The following is a 27868-nucleotide window of genomic DNA, read 5'->3' as shown; positions in this document are numbered from 1 at the left end:
AATTTTGTTGTTTTCCTAAAAACCGCTTTATCGCTTACGCAAACCTATTCTCGTGTAATTAGTTCAGGTGTTCTCCTGTGAAAAGCAAATAATTCGCTTATTTGAGATACGGCGCTCCGTTTACCGCGCTACGTGATTTTTCGCGTTCGTCCACACGCGAGAAATAACAAAAATTCTTATTATTGAAATTTACTTTTTCCATTATTGATAATTGATATTAAATGTTTTTATAATAATATAAATGATACATTTGATTAAAGCCAAGGAACATTTTTCAACATCTTCTTGAATATCTAAGAACATCTTTTTTAACCAAGATACGTTAGCACAATTAATCCTCGCTGAAACTCGTATCTTTTTACATCTAATGGAATCGTTTGAACAGTTCCAGACGGAATAACGGTCTCCCCCTATTTTCCACCACGATCGAGAATCGAATATCTCGCGTCTCACACGGCGGACGCTTTCGAAATTCCTCGAGTTCGACTTCCACCCCGAAAACCGACGTGTTTGAATGGCTCGGTTCTCGGAAAGAGCCGTGGAAAATCTATGATTTTTACAAAAGCAGGCCACGTAGCCTACGCGGTTGGATCGTTCATGAATCATTCATAATGCATGAGATAATAGCCGACGAGCAGTTTCAAGTCGCTCCGTTGACGAATGCGTCCGCAGCGGCTGTGCGTTTCCACGCGCGAGGCCGACAAAGAACGGACGTGTCCCGTCCCGTCTCGTCCCGTCTCGTCTCGTCTCGTCGCATCGCGTTCGAAACGCGCGGCCACGGATTCCTGGTGAAATCGGTAAATCACCGAAGGAAACGTGGCTTTTTGTACCAGCGACGGATACCCCCTTTTCTTTCTTCCTACTCGAGGAAAATGAATTCTTTTGTGCGGCCGCGGAAATAATGCGCATACTAATTATCGACTACTCGCCGACTCGGTATGAATAATATTGTTGTTCGAATAACGAGGAACGGATAGGAACAACGGAGCGATACTTTGATAAAGGAAGGTTCTTCTCGTTCAGCGGACAATCGAGGGTTACAGTCGGCCGCAGAAGTCTTGGACCGAGTCTAGAGTAGAAGAATTTCTTTTTCTTTCCTATTTTGGAAATCGATCGTTTCGTATGCGACGCCTTTGAATATAATATTTGGCTGGGAAATATTCGGGGAAGAGTAATATTTGAATCGTTTGTTGTTGATATTTATTAGATCTTTGCGATATCTCGAAACGGGCAAGATCAAAGCGAGTAATTTATGTTAATTACACAGGTGAAAAGGAAGGAAAGGAAAGAGAGGAAAAGGACGCGTACGTGTAAATTTTCCTCCGTCCCGTTTTCGAGGTGGTAGGCAAGTGGGCTGTCAACGCCAGCAGATACCAGACCAAGCTGTTTTTATTCTCGAATCACCGTGAAATGACGGATTTCTTCCTTTTCAGCTAATCGAGGACGGATCGCAAATAAAAGAGGGGCGAGGCGCGATCGATGAGTTCTTCACGCTCTGATTGACGGTGTTCCAAAGCGTACAACGAAACTGCATTTCGAGTATTCGTGTCCGGATCGTGTTTGCTTCGTGTCATTCCGCGATTTTTCATTCGTATTCGTTTCGATATTACGTCGAAACGGTACTTTCGATCCCTCGTTGCATTTTTTTATTTCCATCCAACATCTTCCTCGCAAACCTTCATTTCCCTCAACCTCCAATGACAAGTAGTTTTCTTCTTATTTGCATCCTGAATGCTCAACGCCGCTCCGCCGTGTCCAGCGATGGGATCGAGCTCGAAATCCATTCCGCGATACTTTTCTCACACTTCTCTTCATTTGTGATGCAAGATTCGACAGATCCACGTCCGCTTTCGCGTTAAAACCTATCGTTTCTTTTTCCTCTTTTTCTTTTCTTTCGCGATTTATAAAAGATTCGAACCTGTTCCGAATCCTAACTCCCGACGCGCGCTCGTTCCCATCGCTACACGCGTCTTTCAAGCGGCTCGATCGGTCTTGGTAACCAGATCGCGTTTTACGAGATTCGCCACGATCGTTATACGAACAAGTTATCTATCTGTCTCTGTTAGAAGCTCGAAAGTCCCATCGAACGAAAAGCAATTCTCGTTCGGTCGGAAAAGTCGTCAGGCAATTACAGGATAATTTATGCGAGTCGTTGGTGTACCTCTTCGCGGTTAAAATGGCCGATTAACTTGTCCAAGCTCGAAAAAGATTTATGTAATACGCGTACACGATTACGGTTTATTTAAAACCGCGCGTCGCGCGTTCTATTGCGTCTGGTCACGGTTAAAAACATCGGTTTGATATCGGCCCCGGAGGAATGTCGCAGTTATTTTCGATCCAATTCCAGTTCAGTTCCTCGTTACGCGTGGAAGCGATTCGATTGCAAATTGTATCGGGTCGCAGTCAATGGAACGTCATCGGTTGATTTACATAATCTGATTTATAGCCGCAAACTGACTCTTATCTTTTGCCGCGATCGATTTTGCCCCAAATCGAATCATCCTTCTGCTGTATTTTAAGCCCACAAACCTCCATATCCCCGTAATTATTCCTTTATCCTCTGTGCGACTCGGTAAAGATAATCAAGAAAAGGTTCTGAGAATTAAAAAAAAAAAAAAATGTGTCCAAAGTATCGATTTTTGGTAATTTTAATCTTTATATATATATATATATATATATATATATATATATATATATATATATATATATACGTTCGTCTGTATATCGTTAATCGATCGATTACGTAACGAATATGTTACACCCTGTTTCCCCCGAGGGGTTAATTTCGAACGACACTCGAGCCATTCGAAGTCAATGAGAATCCGATGCTCGTGAGACAGCTACGTGTCCGGCATTCGAGTCACTTCCTCGACTCGAGTTTAGTATTCCGTAGAATTTTCACGTAACGCGTTTACTATTCCGGTTTCTAACGGCGGGCATGAATTTTTTTTCCTCGATCGAAACCGCCTGCCGTTCCCGACCTACTCGTCCGGTAGCTAAAAATAGAAGCACGGTGAATAATAATCTTCGATGGGAAATGAACGTTTTTCGAGAGTTAATTAACGCCCGGACAACAGCGCGTCGCATCGCGCTTGCCATCTATTGGAAGAAAAAGATACTCCGGAATATAGCAATTTACTTATCTCCTCTACCCGACTCGACGCGAGTCTCCACTCGTATTTCTCGCGCTAATTAAACTCGTGGCCGTAAGGCGGTTATAAAATGTGTATAATCGCGGTTTTTCCTTCGAACGTAAATTCGAGAAATTGAAATAGGAACGCCGAAGGCGATCGATCCTAACGATTGCTTAATTAATTAACGAAATTAAACGGATTTGAAAGGCAAGTGTTTCGCGGTTCGTTACAACCGGCGTGTTTCCTCCGATCCCATATAATGACAGATAAAGAAACACACCGCTATCGTGCGGTATCCAATTTCAATTACCGAGTAGCACTTAATACTTTGCTTACGTGTAATAAAGCCACGATGCCGGGGGGGAAAGTATAAATATACTTGGGACTAAAGTGATACCGGCGGGCAAGCGGTTTCGTCAGTTTATTTATTCCCAGGTCAAGGGAACGCCATTTCTTAAACACGAAGGTCAAGAAGTCAATGAGATCCGGTTGCTCAGGTATGTAACCACGCAAGTGGCCGAAGTCCTACGGGCGTATTCGCACAATTTCGTTCCTCGTAATTTTCCATCGAATATTTCGCTTCCAGAGTCTAATCTAATTATCGTCCAACAAACGACGTTCATCGCTCATCGTATCGCTTCGCATTCGTCAACTTCGTCCTGTTATACGCATATCGTTATATCCGTTGTACGCGCTGGGTGTACCCGCGAGGTGGTGGGATTACCGCATTGGCGAGTTATGCGTTGTTGTTTCGCGTTATTGCAAAGGGACGAAGATAAGCATCTGAAATTCCAAAGTTTTATCTCACGATGGCGCTTAATTATCGCCATCGTGAAATAGTTGACGGTGCTCTCACTCGTCGAAAAATAATAATTTTGAAAAGAAAAAGAGTGATGCCCTCGAAAAGGAAATTCCATTCAATCAACGTGTATCTCGTTATAAGCATTAATTATGGAACACCTTGTACATTCGTGTATTTCATCATGTTACACCACGACGTCTTACACGCTATTTAACGCTTTAATTGCATCTATAATTATTATTACCACATCATTTCCTATTCCTCCTCGTTATTTCGTTTCGCATTCGGTCGACGGTTAAACGGGACATCCGGCACAAGGAACAATTCCAAGGATCGCGCTAAAAGCTCTCGCAAATTATGCATTTCTTCCACGTTTCCCGTTACTTTTATGTTCATCCTCTCGATCACGCCTCCGCTCTTAGCCGTACGGGAAATCATGGTTACCAACTCGGCCGACCTATCTAAAATCTTTATCACGACGGGATTTCACGCGCAATGAGGCGCGCTCCGTTACGCTTTGCGTTTTCGATTATCACGCTCGCATCTCTTCGCATTCTCCACTTCATCCACGCGCACTTCTCTCGCTTCTTACTTTATACTAGAACACAGCGGCTTCCAAAAAAGCTTTTTCGTTTCGCACGGTGCGTATCCCGCCGAATTCTATTAAATTTTTCGAACGAGAAAATTTTGAAATTTTTTCAAATTTTATTTAGTTAATCAAACAGAAAGATGAACGAATTTATTTGTATGATAATATCTGTGCGAATTGTATACATTTTACGCAATTTTAATTGGCAACTTTATATGAAAAAAATAGAATGAAATCATAGATGAGAGTTTATATACGATAATTTCGAGATAAGGAATTAATAAATGTTTAATAGGTACACGAGTACTCATTAACGTAATTGTACTTGATCGTTTCGTCATTATCGATCGATGTGTCATACTTGCATTGGAAAATAATAAAATCTGTATAATAAAATTTTGAAATATATTATTTAATTATATTCTAAAATAAATTATAAATTATAAAACTTTAGAATAACAAATTGCAAAACTTTTTCTTTATCTTCGTATTCGATCCCAAATTCTTTCATTTCCTTTTAAACCTGATAAACTTTGTTCGAATACTTCAAGATTCATAAACATAACCACGAGATGATTTGGTCCGCGAAATTGTGCTCAAGTGCACGCGTGCCTAACATATTTATATCAAAGAATCTTTTGTAGATAAAAACTCTTACGAAAATTACCATTCATTTTAATATACCTACGTAAAATAGAGATTCCTTCGTTTAAAAAAACTTTAGAAATTTTATCTTAACATCGAGCAAATTATTCGAAATCAGTTTAACTGATTTACTGAATTTTTTTGGATCTACAAAATTATTTCTTGTCGATTATTAAAAATGAACTGTATAAATAACTGTAAAAGTGAATTTTCAAACTTCGTCGGTAATGTATAACATACGATATCAAGAGCTACCCCATGAATCGGAAATCTCGCAGAGCCTCCTCGAACGCAATTTTGCCGGGACGTCTCGAGGGACTCGTATCAGAAGCATAGCGCATAATAAAGGGCTCCCTCGCTTGTCTGTGTCCGTAGCGCCGGACATCGGGTGGGTTCTTGTCCCAGCGGCCGGTAACGAGACGCCGCAGTAACTAGAGAGTCACGAGGAGTGAGAACAAGTCGACGAACTGGCGGTCGGAAGAAGATCGCAAGAGTGTGGTAGAATCGTGTGCACGTGTGCGCGCGTGCACATAGAATCAAGAAGGCAAAAGAGTCTCGGCACTGGGCACCTAGCCGTGTATACACGCATACAGGGTGTTCTACGCAGAGCGGTGAGGCTGATTTTACGCGCGAAAATGTGGAATGAAATTTTCCCATTTAAGAATCGTCATATTTCTTAAACCCCTAAAGCGAAAAAATTCCATTCCCTTTTTCGACTTTTATTTTTGCACAGAGAAACACTCTTCGCTCCCTTGCACCATCCATCCTGAGACACCTTGTACGCGCATACATACTACGTACGTACAGCGGTACATATAGAAAAGCGTAGCCGGAATCATGGTGTACAGGTTGGCGGTGCACGGTGCCGCGCGAGCTCGTGAACCATGAGCATGCTCGGGGACACGGTGGTTGTCGCCAGTGATGGTGGTAGTGAAGCTGTGTGGTGGTAGTAGCCGTGATGGCTAGTGGCTGGCGCCGCCAGACGTTCAACAATGGTCGTGTCTCCCTTCCCCTTTCCCGCGCGCACAGTCGCTCGGTTCTTTCCAGCCCCTCCACCCGCGCCTAGAGCCCTTAGAGCGCAGCCCCTCTCCCCACCGCTCCGTCGCACCTATGTCTTTACCCCCTCCCCTCGAGCGCCGCCGCCACCCGTGTCCCGCTCGCCGTGGGCAGCTTTAGCTTTAGCTTTAGCGGCGTCGCCCTTCTCTTCCACGCCCGGCTTGTCCCGCCGACGCCTCTGCTCCCATGGTCGTCAAACACCCCCGACTACGGTCGGCTTCGAGCCGAACGATTTTCGCTGGAACAAGCTGTACAGCCCTCCAGGGAGAAGAGGTGGCGGAGATAGCGAGCGGGAATTCCTGGCGGCGTTCCTCGTCGCGCCTTTCCGCGAATTATTCTTCGCCCCGACTCGTGATACGTGTTACCTGCCTGCCCCGATTTTCTTTCCTTTTTCTTTTTAGTCCTGATTCATCCTTTTTCCCCCCATCTTTCTTCCTTCCTTTCTTTCTTTCTTTCTTTCTAGGTGGTTGGGATTTGTGAATGGAGGAAAGGGGATGCTCTTGGAGGGGGGCATGCAGGCGTCGTTTGGAAGAACGGCGAGGTCGATGATTTGAGATTGTGCTATTGCATGCATAAAGTTTGGTAGCGAATTCTTATGAAATGTTGCATCTATCCGGTATACAATGATTGCGAAAAGATAATTATAAGTTGCAAAGCTTGTATGATGTAGGAAATACGTATGCAATTATTTATTCCTTGGTAATATAATTCTTGGAAAAGTAAAACTAAATAAAATTAATAATGAAAAAAGAATAAAAATGACGAAGAAATATTTGTTTTGCTGTATAATAGCAATCGTTTCTTTATTTATTTAGTAATAATGATTATATTTGTAATTATTATAATATCCTAATATTAAGTGTATAAAAAACTGTCAATATTTTTTTATGTTACTAAAGACTAACATATAAAATTAAAGTAAAATATAAAGTGATTTAATAAGTATTAAAGACAAAATACTGAACAAATATCAATTTTAATTTTATTCTTCGAAATATCATTTTTCCAAAGAAATCGATATAAGTTCACATGTACCGACAAATAACCATGCAATCGAATACAAACAAGATTATCGTCGATTATATTATCTGAGATCGCAAATATCGGATACTTTTCTGAGTAAAAAAGAAGAAAAAGAAAAAGTAAAAAAAAAAAAAAAAGAAATTGCTAATACATAAATATTTACTAAAGTCCATATATAAATAGGTCGATAACAATCCGTTTCGTGAGCGATTCGAGTCCAACGCTATTTTATTCAGGTGCGATTGCGCTGCATTGGGTAGTGGAGGCGTCACGGGTAGAACGGTGTCGGGGGTGGGGGAGCTTTAAAAGCGTGCAGTGAGGGGCGGAGACCAGTTGACTTCGATCCGTCGAGCGTAACGTGTTGTGAGGAGTACGTAAGACACTTCTGTGCACTCGTTGCGTTCGAAAATAGTCATCAGACAATTTCTCTTCTCGTATAATCAATTCATTCAATGTAATGTTCCATGCGAATGTAATCAACTCGCGATAAAAACTATAAAAACTGTGTGTGACATTTGTGTTGTAAAACATAATATTTAATAAAGAAAAAAAAAAGAAAAAACGATATTCAAAAGTGAACAGAAACGAAAAGAAAAACGAAATATCTCGATCGTACGAATCTCTATCGCTAAGCTCGTGCGCTCACTTTGGTGGGTTGGTTCGATCGATAAATACACGGGGTGCGTGCACTGGCGTTCGGCAAATAATCAGCCGTACGTTTTAGAAGGTGTGCTTGCTTGATCGAATTAATCATCGACCCATATCTTTTTCAATCTGCTGCTTGAGCCGGTGTCCAGCAAACAAATTCTCGCACGTCGACGTCGAGCAGAAGAATCGAGTCGAGTGGAAAAATACGTACAGATACACGCCAACATGAAAGCGATGGTGGTGAGCCCGGTGGGCGGCAGAGTACCGCCAAGTCGTGGTGTCCTGCATAATAGTCTCGGAATCAACGGAACTCGTCGTGACCTGGAAGCAGAAGAAGTAGCTGCTTACTTAACAAAGTTGAGATCTCTGGTGCCCGACATGCCGAGGAAACGGAAATTATCGAAGCTCGAGGTTATCCAAAGGGTTATCGAATATATCTGTGATCTTCAAACAACTCTCGAAGAGACGAATGTGCATAATGAATCGACTGTGGCAAAAACGGCATCAAGACAGCCGTTACAACCGTTGTTGAACGCGACCACGACTGTCCCAACGACAACAACAACATCGACGACGACAACGATAACCGGAATGGTCGCGGAACGGTGACCTGTGTCAGCGAACGAGTTACAGTGAGGTCCAGGTCGCTGCAAGCTTCTCGTCCTCGTGGGCTGACGACTTGACCTCCATGTTTCGGCGTCGTGGAACTATTCGAGTCTTCTTCGGGGAGTTAAATCGAGAATTCGGCTTGTGTGGTAACGTTTTGGCGTATGGATGTTGCCTTAACCATGTTTTGTGCTCGTCCTCCACTGTATAGAGATTTCTTGAAGATTCAAAGGGCAAAAAACAGGGATAAGATCTTGTGTTTGAGTATCAAGGGAAAAAAACAAAATATTTTAAGCGTTTCGAGAAAAGAGCGACCTAACCTAACATCGAAAAGGATGCGCTCGAAGTATCGAGGCGGCGCCTGAGAGAAGAGCGAAGAACGATGCGAAAGAAGGACGACGAAGCGGGCCGATTACGGCCGATCTAACTTCTTTCTTCGAGGAAAGATGTAAATACTTGTACATAAAACTCATCGCATTCCTCGCACGATCTTTCTTCTCATCTTCAATCGATTCGCTTCTTTTAGTCCATCCAACTTTCCGCTTCCAACCCCGAGATTCTTGTAATCTTTTCCTAATCCGAGCTGTGTTATACATGTAAACGACGATCGCATTATCTCTTTTCACCGATGATTATCTTATTATATTATTTTATATCCAAACAATCACGAAGATTGTGTCATTCACCGATTTATTTTTGTAACTTTGTAATTTATCGTTTCGATACAAAATTCCGGATTGATGATCAATTCGATTTGAAATTTAGAAAATGTTTATCTATTAAATTTTCGTCTCAGATATTTACTCGAAGATCGACGATAATTAAAATCGAATTGATCATGTTTCTAATTGTAAGCATACAACCCTCGTTCACAACTGGTCGTGAATGGATTTCCCCCTCCTTTTCTTCGATAGTTTTCGCGTGGAAGAGAAATGTTTATCATCACGTTGATCAGAGTTCGTATTATTTCAACTCCCCCTTGTAGATAATAAAGCGAATTATTTGTATTACTGATCGATTAATCATCGATATTCTATATTATTATTATAATATTACATGATTATTATTATTATTATTGTTATTGCTTTTCATATTATAATTTAGAGATTTCTCCATAACTATTGTATATTTGCGAAGACTGAAAGGCTGTAAAATATAAGTATACTTGATACATGAGTTTGCTACACTCGCTCATGTACGAAAATAAAATACAAACTGTGTCCATGCAATTACTTCTGTTTATATTGTTCTCTCTCATCAAAGATCCGTCCTTGACTCCTTTTAAATTAATCTGTTAAAAATTCATAAACCAAAATAGAAATTACGTCGCTTATGTAAAATAATTGTAAAAAGAAAAAAAAATTGTATCGTATTTGCGAAACTTTATTTAACAAAGATAAAATTCAGGCGTTTCAGTTTAATATAAGCGAAAGAAAAAATACTTAACAAAATATACATTCCCATGTTATATCCATTTAATTTCCTCTTTGCAATTTCCTGCGTCAAGTTTATCTCTAAAAATTCGCAGTCCGTTACATTATCATCTTTTCGATTCAATCCCAGCGATCGCCACAATCCTTCCGCCCTTCGTCTCGATGTCCATCATTTGCTAAATTAGACAAATCACATTCGGGCATAGAAGTTACGATTCTCTAACCGTCACAGGTACCATCTTGCACTACATCACAAAGAATAAAACCATTCGCTCGCCGATAAAATATCCCAGAGATGACGTGGAAAAGGGATCAAGAGTATCCCCCATCGAGCAATTTCTCCTCGTTACGTCGTTTCCCCGTTCGCTGCGTCGCTGAAAGCGATAAATCCGCGAGCGTCCCGCGGAACACGCGCGCAGAGTGGGCTTAAATGGGCACACGTGTACGTAATAATCCTCGCACACGTGCGAGAAGGAGGGTCTCCAGGCTGGAGAGGACCAGGGCCGGTGGTCGTGTCGTTGTAGGAGTCCGCCAACTTCCCGTATTGATCGTGTGTCCCCTGTCCCAGGTCGCGTGCGCGTTCCTGGGAACTTGGAGACCACGGAATACCCACGGGAACCGATTCAGTCGGAACGCGCGTGTCCCCGGCTCTCTCGTCCCTTCGTCCACTCGAAAGCTTGCTTCGTATTCATATGGAGAGATGGAGGAAGAAAGTGAAGGGAGAGGAAGGGGGAAGGGGTGGCGGACGACTACTCGACTATACGAACCACCAGGCTGGATACGACGCGTGTGCACGCGCTAATAAACGAAAGTGGAGGCTGACTCACGACAGCGCACCCTCCTACGCGGGCTGAAAGAGAGCTGATCGATGCTGGGGATAAGGAGCACGACTCCGTATTACTCCGTACAACCGTCACCTTGCAAGCGTGTAACGATGCTTAAGTGACCGATATATGACTCGTGCTCGCCTACGCGTCGTTCAATCAGCAGATCGGCGGAAGAGTCCATGAGTTTGAGAGCTCGAGGGATGGATTGGATGAGTTTTTCGATTAGTAAAAACGAAACGAATGTGAATTAATTAGAAAGAAATGAAAGGTTGAATACGTACTCGTACAAGCGTAAAAGTATTTATTTCAATTCTTTTCGATTATAGTATGTGATATAAATGGGTTTTTTGCAGCTACACGCTTGTTTCCTTCTTTTTTTTTCTTTCTTTTCTTCTTGTTTCTCGTTCATTTTAGTCGTTAATATAAAAATGGTAAACACTAGTACGCGGTTTTTGGACATCGTTCTATGCTTGGGAAAGAATTTACGAGTGTCAATCGTAAAATTGAGTAAAGTAATAATAAATGCCAAAGAAGATACAATGCTGCAATTTAAAAATGCCTTGAAAAGAAAAAATGATAATACCGATAATGTAAACTATAGTAGCGTTCTGTACATTTGTTTAAAAAAAAAAATTGCAACTAAATTTGCAACGAAACAACAAACAACTATGCACGTAATCGTTAAGCAACTGTTGTATATGTCTGTGTGTATAAATGCAAATCTTTACGATGTCGTATGGTACAAGAGAGTCTGCATCTTCTCTTTTCTCTAAATTGACTCGAAGCAATTGTTGCTTATTTTTAAAACTCACGAAGGCATGATACCGCCCTTTCGATTTCCTATTGTATCAGAAATTGTAACAAGTTAGAGACAAGAACTCGAGGCGAGAAATAATTCATTGTACTACTAAACGTGAGTGATCAGATATTCCTTGATAGAGTCTTTATCCCTGGCAAGCCATGCCGCGTTCAATCTGATAGATTCGACACTTTGTTGGACCGTTCTTTCGGTTCCCGGTGTCGGATGATCCTTGAAGAACTCTTCGACATCTTTGGCCCGTTCTTCGGTGACGAAGTTTTCCGTGGTGAATTTTACCAATCTTGAAATCAAGAAACCGCCACCGTAACGATCGAGCAAAGTCTTCCAATTCTCTTTAAAAAAGTCCCAAGCCATCACTCGACCTTTGTACGTCATCGCTACCGACATGATGGCGAACACCGTGTCCTGAGCTCTTACTTCATCGCTCATAGCAAAGTTGAGAACTTTGGCCAACAAGGTTTCGTCCTTGATCGCACCTAGAGCTCTCAATATTCTGTCTTTCTCCTCGTGCAAATCTGCTTCTCGATAAAGCCTCAACATGGTCTCGTAAGTATCGGTATCGCCGACGGAAAGCACAGCCCGATAGACAGGGCTACGCAAATCGGCAGCGAGTAATGTCGTACCAGAAACGTGCAATTCAAATCTTTTCTTCGCTTCTTGTATAGTATCCTCGTCGTTCAGTGCTGCCATACGACCTAAAACAAGAGATCGTAAAAGGGTATCCAAATGGCTCTCATTAGGCTTAGGATCCCAGCCCAACTTATTGGTGATGTCTCGCATCAAATTACGTCCAAACGCTTTGAACGAATCTTCGAAATCCAAATGAGACACTAGAACTCCGATTTTCCCTAGACTATTTACTATGCTAGACCATACGGTGAAATTATCTTCGTGTTGAAATGCTTGCATGAGTTGAAGTACTTCTATGGTAGAAGCGTGGCCGGCTTGCACCATGGCGAACAGATCGTCTAGTAGACCCAATCTATCTAATGGAGGTAACGCATGATCTTTGACAGCGGGTAACAAGAGAGACAATGCTTCTGGACTGTAATGAATCCTGTAGAAACCGATCGTTCCAGGATTGATTTTTACCCAATGATCTTCCGGCACGTCTTTGACTCGAAATTCTTTCGTTTTCTCGTCCAACAGATCCTTAAGTACACACTCCTCGGGATTCTTCGACGTGCTTATGCTAATCGGTATGATCCACGAATTATTTCCGGTATCCGTGGACCCATCAGCTAAAAATTTCTCTTGGGATAGCGACAGAATTCGATCGGTACCTTCTTGACGATGTTGAACTCTGACAACGGGGAATCCTTGTTGCTCTGTCCACGTGCTCATCACACTGCGGACTTCTTTCTTACTGGCTTCTTCTAAAGCATCCCAAAGATCTCCAGTTTCCGCATTGGCGTAGCTATGTTTTTTCAAGTAAAGATTCATACCCTTTCGAAAATCATCATCCCCGATGTAAGAGTGCAACATTCGAATGACACACGCGCCCTTATTGTAAGAAATGTCGTCGAAGATCTCATCGATTTCGGAAGGATGCCCAACCGGCACTTCGATCGGATGACTATTCTTTAAAGCGTCGAGTTCTAAAGCTCTGATGTATGTGTCTGTTACGAATTGTGTCCAAATATCATATTCGGGAAATAAATGAGCAACGCATAAAAATTCCACGAATGACGCATAACCCTCGTTCAACCATAAATGAGTCCACCATTCCATGGTTACAAGATTTCCGAACCATTGATGTGCCAATTCATGTGCTACTACCAAAGCAATCCATTGTTTTCGTACAGCGGATGTGTTTTGTGGATCTACCAAGAGGCAAGTTTCACGATACGTAACTAAACCCCAATTTTCCATAGCTCCGGATGAGAAATCGGCAATCGCGATAAGATCAATTTTCGGAAGTGGATAAGCAATTCCAAAATAAGTTTTGTAATACGGCAACACTTTGGTTGCTACTTCTAATGCGAATTGTCCCTGTTCTTTCTTTGATTTCGGTGTGTATACGCGTACTAGTACACCATCACTCGATTTGTCCTCTATGTAATCGAATTCACCGACCACGACTGCTACTAAATACGTCGACATGATTGGCGTCCTTTCGAATACTAAAGTTTCGACTGCTTCGTTCGTTACCTTATTTTTGATAGGCTGCAACAGATAAAAAAATATTTTTGTAAATATTATATATATATATGCGTGCGTGTTTGAAAATAAACAGATTAAGAATGGAGAAAACAAGAAAGAATAAAATAAAACCACATTTGCTAGGCGCTGCTTACCATATTGGAAAGTGCTGTAAGACCTGATGGTACATTTAGAGTAATATCAAACGTAGCTTTGTGTGCTGGTTCATCCCAGCATGGGAAGCAACGTCTAGCATCTGTTGGCTCGAATTGAGTTACAGCTGCGTGTTCAACAGTTCCATTGATCCTGTAAACATACAAAAAATTTTCATTATTTTAAAGATGTCAATTACTGCTTACCATATTTGATAGGCCAACAAGTGACTTATCACGAAGCACAATTGATATCGAAAAAGTAGCTTTTAAAGATGGTTCATCCCAACAGGGAAAAAATCTACGAGCTGATGTAGGACATAAATAAGTTACGGCATACCACTTATTTTGTCTACAAAATGTTACATACTTAAAATAAAAACAATCTAATTTTTTTTTTTTTTAATCAAAATGTTTCTACATAAAATATGCTTATTATTAAATTATAGAAATTACAGTACCCAATATATTTGCTCCTATAAAAGCCCTTCATTTTATCGTTAATTTCTCCTATAAATTCCAAGCTCAAGTACCCACTTCTTCCCACTGGCAATTTTTCGGAAAATACCAAAGTTGCTGTTTCTTCAGACGAAGAAATATCAATATGTTTTGTCGGAATGATTTTTCCATTATTATCATTAAAAAATACAGTCTTTATATTAATATCCAATGAATTTAAAACAATAGTATCTGTAGATTTTTTTACCTATAAACATTAAAAATTAGAATTATAAAATGAAAAATATTTTAAAATATAATATTTTATATACAATTGTTTTGATATAAAAAATTAAATTAAGCATTTCTCGTACAATTATCTCGTATCATGTAAAATTTAATCGTATACTCTTTCACAAGATTTAGAGTAGATAAAGCACAGATAAAGCAAGATAAAAAAAATTCCTTTAAATTAACTATCAATAAAATGGAATGGAATCCGCCTTGTAGTATATGGTATACAAATTTTGTGGTTATGTTTGCCATATGGTCAACATTTCTTATTCCATCGTTCGAATTATAAATTTATAATACGCTATGTAAGTAATTAGTGTTCTATTGATTGATTTAGATTGATTCAGCTTACGTCAATGTGCACGTCCTCCTTCCCATCGAAGACGAAAGTTTTCAGATTTGGTGACAAAACAATATTATAATGATAAGGCTGAACGTCTGTGGGCAGCCGACGAAATGGTTTTTTTTCTATGCTTGACATCTCTCGATGTTGAATCACGATTCGAAAAACTCTTAAATATCGAAATATCTTGAAACCCGTTTTGAGCTTTTCCTTTTTGCCGACTCACAACGCGAAAGTATGCACTAACACGCAACGCCTCAAAGCATTGCAGACGCATGCGCAACATACTTACATGCTATCTATAAAGATGCGAATGGAAATGGAACCATAGACGAAATATATAAGATAGACACGACATCTTGTGAGATTTCATGTTTTACATTCTGAAATACCGATCTCGAAAAAAACAATGTTTCTTATGCCCCCTATATATATTTATTATGGCCAATACAGAAACTATATTTATTTTGTCGAAGAAAAAAAAGTATACATACATATACATACTATAAATAAAAAAATAATCAATAACAGCCAATTAGCTCATATTATTTGCTATAATTTATAATTTAATAAAAAATCAAGAGCAAGTATAGATAAGAATTAAAAAGTAGTAAAAAAGGAAGTAGAGTAGAAAGAAATGGAATAAAAATTAGAAGATGCCGAAATATATATAAATATAGAAAAAATAGTAAATAATAGGAAAAGGATAAAAAAGAGCGAAAATTTGCAAGTATCATTTTCTGTTAAAGATATTCTTTTAAAAACAGAATAAAACATTAGAATACTGTAAATATAATTAATATATAAACAAAAGAGCAAATGATATTAAAAATAGATTGCCTAAGAATTAGTTGTTCGCGCCATCTCTTGAATATCCTAAAATACTTTTTCAAAAATTAAAAACATTTTAAAAACATTCAAGAGATGTCGCCAATTTTTAATTTTTATTATATCTTATTCTTCCTGTAGAGATGGCGTTGATCTTTAATTCTCACTTTATTTTATCCTGCCTTTAAAGGAATACATTTGATACTCAAGAGATGGTATTAATAGTGAATTCTTATTCTTCTCTATCCTTTTTTTATTATTTACTGTCCTTTTTATATATGTTTCATTTACGGCACTCTGAAGATGGCGTTGATTCCCTAATTTTTACTCTATCTCTGTCTTTTTCCTATTATTTGCGTCCCTTGTCTACATACTGCTCAGTGTGATACTACGGAAATATTGCAGTCGATTAAACGGCTTTTATAATTTTTTTCTTATACTTTATGTACTTTTGAATATATATTCTTAATATAAAAAATATAAATATTATATTCTCTTTACATTGTATATTCATCTTGATAATATAATTAAATATAATTTTATATATTAAATTATAATCTAACCTATATCGTAATATTTGACGCGAGTGTGTGTTTTGAGGCATCGCTGACAACGATTATTTGTTTATTTAATGTTTTACAAGATGATTTTATAAATGATTCATAAAATGATCAAATAAGAGGAATATCTTTGAATACAGATAAAATTGAGAGATAAAATAAAAATCGAAATGCAAGAATTAAACAAGTTTCAGTTTTTACCTCGATCATAATTTTTTATCGTTAAATACGTGCTATTAGTCGACACGTTATTTTTCATTAACGTAAAAATTATAGAGGGGGGAAAAAAAACGCGTAAAGAAGAAAGATACAAACATAAACTCGACGGTAACACCACCCGTAGACTTCTATAGTCTTCGCAACTTCACGCTCGGATTTGTCCGTGAGATCTGAAGTAAAAACTCGTAAGATTACAGCGATCGTCAGCGCGATAAAAAGCCGATCGGATGAAAATCCACGGGAGACGATAATTTAACTTGACGTTCGTTATCTTTCGAGTTTCCTTTTCTGAGCCTCCTACGGAGTATCTCTCGATACACACGATTAATAATCTTTTAATTTCTAACCGTTCCTACCGAATACTCAACCTGTCGCTGAGAATTCGAATAAATTATCATTTTACGAGATTTCATAATCAAGTCGTATCTATAAGCGTTTCTGTCTTTGATCGCTTACCATTCTATGCAAAATAACTTTTATTCAGTATTTTATGACGCATTTGAGTCGCACAATTAAATATCGAATTACGAAAAATGTTCCATTAACATCAGAATTAAATACGTTATATCGCTCTCGTATTCTCGACGGTACAAAATACGTATATTGCTACATCGAAAATTATTAATATCGAACATGAAACATTATAACATATATAATATATATCTATAATATAATATTAAAGTAGTAGTAAATTGCCTTCGTCGATACTTCATCACTTTATAGGATCTGCAGAGGAAGCAAATTGAATCGAAGAAATTGAGAAAGACAGGAAGATTGAAAATTGAAAATCAAGTATTAAAAATGCATATTAGTGTATTGTTATCGTACTTTGAATCATAAAAGCTACAATTTTATGTAATCTCATCATCATTTATCGATAAAAAAAGAAGAGATCCAAAGTTCTAAGCCGCGTTTAAATCCTGTAATTATACTCTGAATGAAGACAACACTTGTATACACGAAATGAAAAGAGAATAACGACATTATAGAGCATTATATTTAACAACATTAAATAACGTATTTTATTAAAGGCCATTCACATTGCGTGAAATCATATATGAACACAGGAGGAACAAGATAATTACTTATATACATATATATATATATATATATATACATCTGCACACGTATCAATTATGATTCTTATTTATTCTTTTATCAATTCTACATTCTCGCATAATGTCTTTTTTTCGTTTTTTCTCTTTCTCGCTTTTACATTTGGTACATATACATCAATAACAAGATCTATTTATGTTACAATGCTGTCTCATTCGAAGAAACTCGGGAATTCAACCGCTTAATAAATGATACAATGCAATAATATTTTTTTTTATTGACGGCTTAAAGCAACAAGATTTTTCTCAACGAAATTATATAGGTATTTCGACGAATAGGAGAAAGAAGAAGAACATGCCACGTGGACGTTGGTTCATCGAGTCGAGTAATACACTTTCTTACTCCATTCGACGATATTAGATCGCAGACCGTTGATTATGTTTTCCGTGATATGAATATATAATAATTTCTATCGCGCTGTGAGGCTACTGTGTAAGCTGAGAATAATAAATTATTCTATGCACGTACGTACGTATATCACGTAACACCTGTTCATAAAAATTGATCGTTTATAACGATGTATGCTCATTAGGCTTATTATTAGCATCTAGATAATATTTATGTTATCAATATCATGAATGAGAAGGTGATTTTGAAAACTTACTCGAACTGGCTTCGTTTCCAGAATATCTTAGCATTGAAGATATTCTGTTTATTGTTTTCAGAGAACAATTTTACTGAAATTTTTCTCCCCTTTACATTCAAATGATGCGATGCAACGAAATTGAAGAAGAAAATCAGCAATTGGAGGATCGAGTGTTGTTCGAAATGACGTTAAATATATCGACTTATCCCTTTCGAGGAAGGTTCCTGTTTTCAGAAGGCCCCAAGCTCCTCCCGAATTCCAGGGGGACTATTACGAGGCAAACAACGCAACACTCTCTCCACTCGAGGTGGTTCGCCATTAGAATTACAAATACACGGCTCCACACGGCACGCGCCCTGGGCGCTCGACTTGGTCTCGGTTTAATGTCAGACATTTCGCGAGAAATTCATCACAACCCCCTCGGGCTGAGAACGCGCCTTCACGATCACCTCGTTGCACCGCTGGGTTCGGAGATGCCAGGTGGTCGAAATTATTATTACGAATCCCTGTTCTTTAATTACACGCCTTATCGCTTCCCTCCACATCCACCCCTCTGGATAGCCAGACTTTTTCCAGCCTATCATCTGGGAAAGAGATTCGATGGTGTCGAGGGATAGATTCGACAAAATGCTATATTGTGCGATTTCTGAAATAAATCAAACAAGTCAAACAAGTCGTAAAAAATCGCGATGGACAAATAAATTCCCGGACTCGATAAGATCGAGGATACAATAACGTTTTGTCCCGCATCCCAGTTGATCGATGCTCCCCTCTCTCTCTCTCTCTCTCTCTCTCTCCGTTTTCGAAATTCCAGCTGCGCTCGAATCCAATCTGCCGCCGCGAAACCATCGCGCCTCTTCGACTCTCACGGTTTCGGATCGATTGGATGACGATTTCGATCGGATTCGATTCGATGTTGAATACGGAAGGGAGGGAGGAGGATTGGAAAAAGGCTGCGAGCGGAAAAATCGTTATCTTCTTTTGTACGGAAGGATGATAAAGGAGGAGGAGTAGTCGGTGTTTGCGGTTCCCACGCCCATGCCGGGCGCGTCCATACGGATTTTTCGACGGCTAGTCGCATTATCGTCTCTGTTCCAGTTATCGCGAAACTCGAGCCCGACGATACGACGAGCGCGAATCACTCTCGGATCGGTGTCCTTCGTCCCGCGACTCTTCCCGCCCGTTCTCACGGCCGTTGCTCCTCGTTGCCTTGGGAACAGGTGAACTTGGTAAACGTGATTAAAGATGGAACAACGAAATGTTTAGTTGCGTGCGCGAGAAACGACGGACATTTGCTCTGGAAAGTTTAGAAAAGATTTTTAATGAATCGAACTTTGAATATACCATCGACGTAGCTCTGTAAAATGATGAACTGTTTTGGATATTGTAGAAGCTCTAAAATGAGAAACGTATATAGAAAATTATAAAAATCGATATATAGCATCGATTTTAGCAAACAAGGAACGTTTGCTTCGGAAAATTGAGAAAAAATTAAAGAAAATCGAATATACGGTCGACGTAGCTCTAGAATGAGAAATGTAAAATGATGAACTGTTTTGGAAATTGTAGAAGCTCTAAAATGAGAAACGTATATAGAAAATTATAAAAATGGATATATAGCATCGATTTTAGCAAGGAACGTCTGCTTCAGAAAATTGAGAAAAAATTAAAGAAAACCGAATATACGATCGACGTAGTTCTGGAATGAGAAATATAAAATGACGAACGTTTTGGAAAATATAGAAGCTCTAAAATTTAAAATGACGAATGTCTGTTTTGGAAAATTTAGAAAAAGTTAAAGAAAACCGAATATACGATCGACGTAGCTCTGGAATGAGAAATGTAAAATGACGAACGTTTTGAAAAATATAGAAGCTCTAAAATTTAAAATGACGAACGTCTGCTTCAGAAAATTGAGAAAAACTTAAAGAAAATCGAATATACGATCGACGTATGAGAAATGTAAAATCGAATATATCGAGTAGCTCTGGAATGAGAAATGTAAAATGACGAACATTTTAGAAAATATAGAAGCTCTAAAATTTAAAATGACGAATGTCTGCTTTGAAAAATTTAGAAAAACTTAAAGAAAACCGAATAAACGGTCGACGTAGCTCTGGAATGAGAAATGTAAAATGACGAACGTTTTGGAAAATATAGAAGCTCTAAAATTTAAAATGACGAATGTCTGTTTTGGAAAATTGAGAAAAAATTAAAGAAAATCGAATATACGATAGCTCTGAAATGAGAAATGTAAAACATATAAATATATATATATAAATGTAAAATATATCGATATATAGGATCGATACGCAAACGAGGAACATCTGCTTCGGAAAATGGAGAAAAAGATGAAAGAAAAGTGGAATACGGGCGTATAACTGCGAGATGAGGACGCGCGAATCCGAGGGCCGTACGTTGGATAAGATTGGAACGGGCGTACGCTACCAGCATATCGCCGGTGGAGGAGAGGAGCGGATGGAGAATGGACGGAGGCGGTGGGGTTCGGAGTGGCCGGTTGGAAGCAACGTACGGACGCGGTCATCGTGGAAGGAAAAGAAAGAAACGAATACGACTAAGACTTAATTAGCCGGGCAGGGTTGGGCCCGGGGTGCTCTCCACGTCGTTACGACAAAATCATTTGTGGCCTCTCGTCGGGCTCCCTCGACCGCGTCCGATTGCTCCCGACGCGACGATTTAATTACCGCCGTCTTCCCCCCTCAACCCCTTCTGCCTTCACACCGCTGCCCCGCTTCGATAATTAATCGCTCGCTTAATTGATTAATCGATTAAATGGTTGGCCACGAACCGGCGGCCGGTAAATCGTGCGAGTGGCCCGAGTTGTCGCGAATCTCCGACTTCCCTTGCTCCCCTTGCTCTCCCTCTCGCCTCTCTTTTTTTTCTCTTCCTTCCTTCCTTCCTCCTCTTCCTTCGATTCGCTCGACGCGCTCACGACGAGACAAGGGGGAGGGGGGGAGAGTTGTTCTAAGAATAAAAGGCCTTGTTCCTTCTTCTTCTTTCTTCTTTTTTTAATTTTCGGATTACGTTATATTCTTAGCCTAAAAACGAGTCGCGGAATCGCGTTCCTTTTTCTTAAAGATCGTCGACTAGATTTCGTCGGAAAACGAAAAGCTTTCGTTTCGTTCGATCGATCAGGTATATCGTAGGGAAAGTTTACAAATTGTCGGTTAGTTGTTGTCGAACACGGATAAAACGATAGACGTTGAATCCCAGTATTCGTGGCTTCCGAGAGAGTTCCAGTTCCACCTCCGAAAGTTTGATTACATCCCATGGAACGTCCTCCGTGGAATGGGATTAGTTTCGCCACCTTCGATCCGCGCCAAGTTGATTCCCTGTTCAACGAGTTTACAGTTTTATAAACAGCTTTTTTTTTTTGTAAAACTAGAATTCGGACGAATTTTAAGACAAAAGAGTCGCCCGTTAAAACGTTAATTAGAAAATTCGAATTGCAATTGGGAGGTTATAGTTTCAAATTTTTAATTATAATTAGAAAGAAATATTCATCGATACGAATGACTCTAACGTTTTCAAAATATCTCACGTTAGATATATACCCCTCGAATAATTCTCCTTCGATCTCATCCCTTTCCCTCCCACCCCTTCATTCGATTCGATCACGGGGACGAACAATTTAACTTGTAATGGAGGGTGTTCCTTTTTCTCTTTTCTTCTTTTTTTTTTTTTTCTATCGCAATCTAAACTTTCGCCGGGCGATAACTTGCAGGAATAAGTAAAAATTGGGAAACTCGTGGCCGGCCGAGGTGGGACTCCCCGGTGAGATTGACGCGCGTGGTCAGTCGTACCGGTAACGAAGTAACGCAACTCGGCGCCGTTGTAACGAACATCCGAGAACTAATCTAATTTACCGGAAGCCTCTGTACACGACAGCGCGGTATCCGTGCAGACGCGTTTCCCCCGTGTTCCCCCGTGCAGAAATTAGTTTCCAAAACAATTTCGAATTGCAAATGGACCACGAGAATTCCTCGCTCCGCCAACGAGCCCTTCCCACGAACGATAACGCCGTCGATCTTCGAGAAATAACGATCGAATATTATCGTCAATTTTGTTCGTTTCAGGGATTTGCCCCGATTTTGTTTGGATACGAACAGCTCGGGGGAAAAATGGTCCATCCGGGTTAAACGGGGCCTTTGATCCGGATGGCACGGCATACGAGATCCCGTCGTACAACATTTCAAAGTTTCTTTCTCGAATTCCTAGATCCTCGTACGTTCCAGATCGTGTACGTGATCCGAGGCAAGAGTGATCCTCGTCCGGTGCTCCTTTACGCCTTCCAATCAACGTCTTGTCGATTGGACAGGATAGATTAATTGAAAATCGATGAAAAACCGATATATTTCGCTCACACGCGTACCTTTTCAAAGGAAATTTTTCAACGGGCAAAAAACTACGTCTACCGTTCAATTTCCGATTTTAATTTAGCCTTTAGGGGTTTAAATATTCCTTCGTTCCTTGTTTTAATAATAAGAAGTAGAAGGGAAAGATTAGCTCTTCCGTGATCTCGTTTGGCGCGTCGATTTCGTACGTCGCGTTATTAAGTAAGCGATAACTCGCGTCGTAATCGAGGCACGATCGAAAAAAATATATAATTTAACTAACCGAGGCGAGAGAATGGACGACGAGAGGGAAAGAGAGATAGAGAGAGAGAAAGTAGAACGATGAACGCGCAATATTTATTACGACAGTTTAAGAATGCAGCTAATTATTTACGTTTATTGTTCGATCCTGATCTTTATAGTTTATGCAAATCATATCCTGTAATCTCCTTCGCGATCTCATCGCGAAATCTTATTACCGAAAGGATATTCACGAAACAACGAATACGAACGGTACACAAAAATATTATTTCGAACTTGTCAATTTCAATTTCCGTGCAACGTAATATTTGTAAGAAGGGAAAAAATATTTACGGATCTATCGATCCATGATCACCCATTTAACCGAAGCTCGTGCTTCGCGAACGATTAAACATCCTGTTCACGCGTGTGTAACGTAATAATTTTCTCCAAATATTTTCAATTATACGTCTTTCCTATTATACGATCTTTCTAAAAACGAGTTTTCGTATCAATATCGGGTGCACGTTCCGTAGACTCGTTAATTCACCTCGGCAGCGTATCCACCGCGAACGTTACGACGTTTTTTGCGCGGCAGAAAGCTGGCTTTAACTCTGGTAATCTCTTCTCACGGCCGTGCACGAAAAGAAAAAAGGACGAGGAGGAGGAGGAGGTGGGGGAGGAGGAGCCGTAAGGACAACGACGAACTCGATGACGAGGATGACGATGGGTACGGTGGTGGTTGGGAACGGTCGAGCGGGCCTTTAAACGTCGCGTTTGCAAATTGGAACATAAAATCACGGTTGTAACGGGCGCCGTTGATTGTTCGTTACTGCCTACGCACGGTGCGTGTGTGCACCTGCCCTTGTATACACGCGTGTTCGACCCGGCGGAGGCTAACTACCGCGGAACGATCCGTATAAAAGGCCGTTCCGATTTCATCGGTCGGGGTATGCGGTAGACCCATCGAGATCGAATCGATTTCTACGCGTGTACGTTAATATCGACGATAATAACGTCGTCGATATTCTTTCTTCCTCGAACGATGCATTCCTGCAAACAGTGATGGGCAGAATTTAATAGTTGAAGTTATAAATAAACTTATCTCGATAATTTATCGTTCGAAACATAATAATAATAATAATAATTATAAATAATCGTAATCGCCAAACGGTAGAGATTATGTGAAAAACGGATAATATCTGTTGTATGTTATGAATGTTGTTCGAGCATTAAACTTTATTCTGAATAAATTTTTTTAATTGGTTACTTTTTCGACTCCGCCTGTAAGGAATTACAATAATGTTCACTTTCGCGTTCACGTCCACGCATTTGGACGCATCGAAAGAAAGAGTAGAGGCGCTGCCATCGCGTTCCCAATATAAATTTTAAAGGCGAACTTTTGTCAGATCTCGTGCATCGGAAAAGAGGTTAGCTTGGAGAAATGCTACGCGAATCCGGCCAATCAGATCCGCATTCCTTCCAATTGCCAACTTGTGCTAGCAAACGCACAGCGTTTAACCACGTTACACACACCCGGCCGTATTCGCGAGGCAGAGAGAGTTTCTCACCGCGGCGGCATGCGTGAGCGACGTTACGCGGGCTGAAAGCGTAGCCGGCGTCTTTCCAGGTAATTACGCGGAATAGATTCGGTATCTCGATGTCTGGTGGAGGCCTCGAGGGGAGGGAGAAACGCGACGGGTAATCCGACCCGTTGTACCCGGCAAGTTTCGATCTCGCTCGTTTCTCTCCTAACAAATGTCCATTACGGTCGTCTCGTTCGCCGTTTGCCCGAGTTGACGTGTTCGGGGGCGGTGAGGGAAGCCGAAACGGAGGAAGGGGGGTATTAGCCGGTGGATGAGAAGCGGGACGAGAAAGGGGGAGGCGAGGAGACGACGCGCCTTTCCGAGGCACACAGGGCCCCCGCCGGGTTACTAATTGCAATCACGGTCAACAATCTGCAACGGGGCAACGGATGCGTTGCCGAACAGTGCCTTACGCTGGGAAGCTCTCTTTTTTGCCGACCGGGAGGCCGCATTAAGCCGCCTTCACATCGATTCTTACACACATTTTATTTGGATAAGATCCTTCCAACAGAGTCTTAGAAACTTGTTTCTTCAGCGTACAATTCGACGAAACATTCGGATAGAATTCTTTTTTCTTCGCGCCACTCGTGATCACTGATGGTAAAGAAGAAATCTTTCCGTTCTTAATAATTTACAGCGATACAATATTTCTCTTTTATCGTCATTCGTGATAAATGATAATTAATTTTGATTATTTCGTGATAACAGGGAAAAGATCGTGGTATAATTTCTTCGTCGCAACGTGCTAATAGGATTCGTTTAATTCTCGTTATGAAGATACCCTAACGGCACGTTTCGCCCGATTGTCGCGGTCACGATCTTGTGTATACTCGTTAACAAAAGTACGAAGAGATGAGTTTAACCAGATGAGTGGAACAAGTGATTGGCGGTGACGTTTCGACAATCGTGTACTTCATTTGTTCAAATCGCATCCCTACTACTATTAATACAAACTTCTCTCGAACGAAGGAAAAAAAAGAATCGCTCGCTCATTTCATAAATTCCCCTCTTCGCGAGACGAAGCAAACGAAGAAACGGTCCTCGAAATTAGAATCGCTCTTCCCCCTCCTCCCTCGTGGAAATACCGAAGCTTCACCTAATTTACCGAGGGAGCGTAATCGATGGGAGTTTGAGCGTGCACTTTCGGTGACGAATGTACGGGGAGAGGGAAGGGGGGTCGGGGCAAGGCAGATTGGACGATAGTTTGCATGGGCTAATGGGAATTCGCGATGGTTACTAATTGGGTAGATGGCCGCTCGTCGATATTGGCCGGCAACGCGAGCGGAGAGAGAGCGGCCAATGGAATCTCTCTATCGGCTTCGAGCTGACATCGGCTTTTGTGAACCGCGGCTACGCGGCTTGGAAAAACGTGGCGGACGGCGGCCCCTTCTCTTTCGCAAAGTCGGGGGAAGAGAACCGGGCTTTCGAACGGCCCTTTGCTATTCCGCCGATTCGCTCACGTGTGCAAGCGGGTTCCTCGAATTCCTTCGCCCTTGCACCTTCGCTTTTGCGCTTCCCTCCTCCCGTCAAACTCTCTCATTTCCCAAATCGACGATTAATTCCTTCTCATTTTTCCTCGAATTTGTCGATATTCTTACTCGTTGCACACACCGTTCTCTCCCTCAAGATTTATACATATGTAAAACGAGCAAATGAATCGTCGATCCATTTATCACGGATCAATGTCGCCGATGTAGAGTATCTTGATACAAATTTTTTTTTAATTTAGGATGAATCTAGAGGAGGGGAGAAAAAATTTGGATAGAATTCGGCTTTCCTCGTGGATACGTTCCTTCGCGGACGGCGTTCTCTTTGGATTTGCCGCGGACATACCGTTGGCAATAAATACCTGGGAGCAACATAATTCTCCGGGAGGACGCGATGCGTCATGCTAGATTGGTATCGGAGACGCGTTATCGCTCGGCGCGACTTTATGGTATAACGTTATACCTTATACACGTGTAAAGAAGAAAAGGGCCCCGTCCCGCCTCGGTTTCTCGACATCGTTCTCGACGCTTCCCTAAAATATGTCCACCCCACGATGTATATTTTACAGGTTAACGCCGGATCTAGAAACTTAGACAAAAGACTCGTTAACCTTCGTCAAAAATTCATCCCTCCTCCCTCTTATCTCGTCCGTATAAAATAACAATTCCGTTTTTCGTATCGATGCTTCGTGAGAAAGTATGTTCCACTCGAAACGGAGAATTTCAATAAAATTTTTAATTCACTATTATTCTTGTTTTCCGCCTTTTTACACCTCTTACTTCATCTCTATCTTTATCATCTCTCTGTCATCATAATCATCATAATCACCACCACATTAAACTCAAAACTCAAACTCTTCGAAAATAATATTTCTATTGTCAAATCGTGCCTCGAAGAATCGTCATTCGAGTTCAAATAAATTATAAAATAAACAGCCAACGTTAGTTTTAAAAGTGGGATGGTGCAGCAGAAATATTATTTATAATTTTTCACAATACAATAATCGATATTTCGGATGAGAAGAACGCGCTCGTACAACAACATTTTTTCCCAGGTGCTGTTCAGTGCTATCCACCCGATGGGACGATCGGGAATAGTCACAAGACAGATTCCTCCTCGACCTAACCATCTAAAATTGCCTTCCCTCTCCCCGTGCAATTGGACGAGAGAAGAAAGGATGTTGGCAGCCTCTCACCGGGGAGTCCTCTTCAACGAGCAACAACGTCCTTGCGGCCGTTGGTGAACGGCCTCGAGAAAGCTCTCCTCTCCCTCGTTTCCGGGCTGCGCGGCGACGCGGCTGGTGTGTACCAGCAGACACTCTCGCACGCCTAGGAATTCCTGACCCTGCCCACCTTCGCTGCCTACTGTTACCCGCGACAACTGTTGCCCGCTCCTCAACCCGCTGCAACCCCCCTCCCCGACCCTCTCCAAGATAATCGCGGGCGTGAGCACGCGTGCACGCGAAACTCGCGTCTCTCCAGCCATGGGCACGGCCGTTTCGCATGGCATCCCTTTGTTGTACCTATACTAATAACGCGTCTATTTATAAACCGAGGCTTGCCAATAGTCCCGCGTACCAATTCCTAAACCCGCCTCCCCACCTTTTTCCAATTCGCTCGATTATCACCGATCGTTTATAATTTTCTGCTTCACTGAAATTACCAATCTTTATGACCGCGGGTGCGGTTTTAATAAACTTATTAAAATAGAAATAAAGTAGATGCAATAAAGAAAATTTTATAGAATGGAATATCTAAGTGAGTAATATAATTTAAAATTTAGAATATATACTTTTTTCCATTTTATTTTTCTCGACCGTTTATTATAAAATGTACGATACTTTGGATTTTTCGGTCGGCTTTTATTTCTTTATCCTATTCTCGTCCTAGTACAAGATGAAAAATTTTTAGCTTTATTTTCATTTGATATTCGAATCTC

The 27868-nt window shown here is 40.7% G+C and overlaps 1 protein-coding gene, 1 long non-coding RNA gene and 1 other non-coding gene across 5 annotated transcripts in view; 1 reads left to right on the top strand and 2 right to left on the bottom strand.

The window, feature by feature from the left end:
• The first annotated feature begins 331 nt into the window (after positions 1 to 331).
• Positions 332 to 9732, top strand: LOC107992787 (uncharacterized). The gene is made up of 2 exons (XR_009832226.1): positions 332 to 5781; positions 5904 to 9732. It is a non-coding gene; the product is annotated as an uncharacterized LOC107992787 (transcript).
• A 1315-nt stretch (positions 9733 to 11047) lies between these two features.
• On the bottom strand, positions 11048 to 15268 carry LOC107992786 (puromycin-sensitive aminopeptidase). 3 transcript variants are annotated; one of them, XM_017048849.3, is made up of 4 exons: positions 14962 to 15268; positions 14339 to 14583; positions 13881 to 14031; positions 11048 to 13749 (listed from the first exon to the last, which is right to left on the bottom strand). In XM_017048849.3, the coding sequence occupies exons 1-4, from the start codon at positions 15088 to 15090 to the stop codon at positions 11671 to 11673; spliced, it is 2604 nt and encodes an 867-aa protein (XP_016904338.1). In that variant the 5' UTR covers positions 15091 to 15268; the 3' UTR covers positions 11048 to 11670. The 3 variants fall into 3 exon arrangements, with proteins under 3 accessions (XP_016904338.1, XP_028520158.1, XP_028520159.1); XM_028664357.2 differs by lacking the exon at positions 13881 to 14031 and adding an exon at positions 14085 to 14229 and having other exon boundaries at positions 14962 to 15256; XM_028664358.2 differs by lacking the exon at positions 14339 to 14583 and having other exon boundaries at positions 14962 to 15231.
• A 5233-nt stretch (positions 15269 to 20501) lies between these two features.
• The window catches only part of LOC133667076 (uncharacterized), a 107569-nt gene continuing 100202 nt past the window's right edge, over positions 20502 to 27868 (bottom strand). The window contains exon 3 of the long non-coding RNA XR_009832216.1: positions 20502 to 21614. This is a non-coding gene — a long non-coding RNA (uncharacterized LOC133667076). The remainder of the gene's footprint in view (positions 21615 to 27868) is intronic.

The sequence above is a fragment of the Apis cerana genome, linkage group LG1 (assembly GCF_029169275.1).
Source record: "Apis cerana isolate GH-2021 linkage group LG1, AcerK_1.0, whole genome shotgun sequence".
NCBI lineage: Eukaryota > Metazoa > Arthropoda > Insecta > Hymenoptera > Apidae > Apis > Apis cerana.
This window is presented reverse-complemented; position numbering and strand designations above follow the sequence as displayed.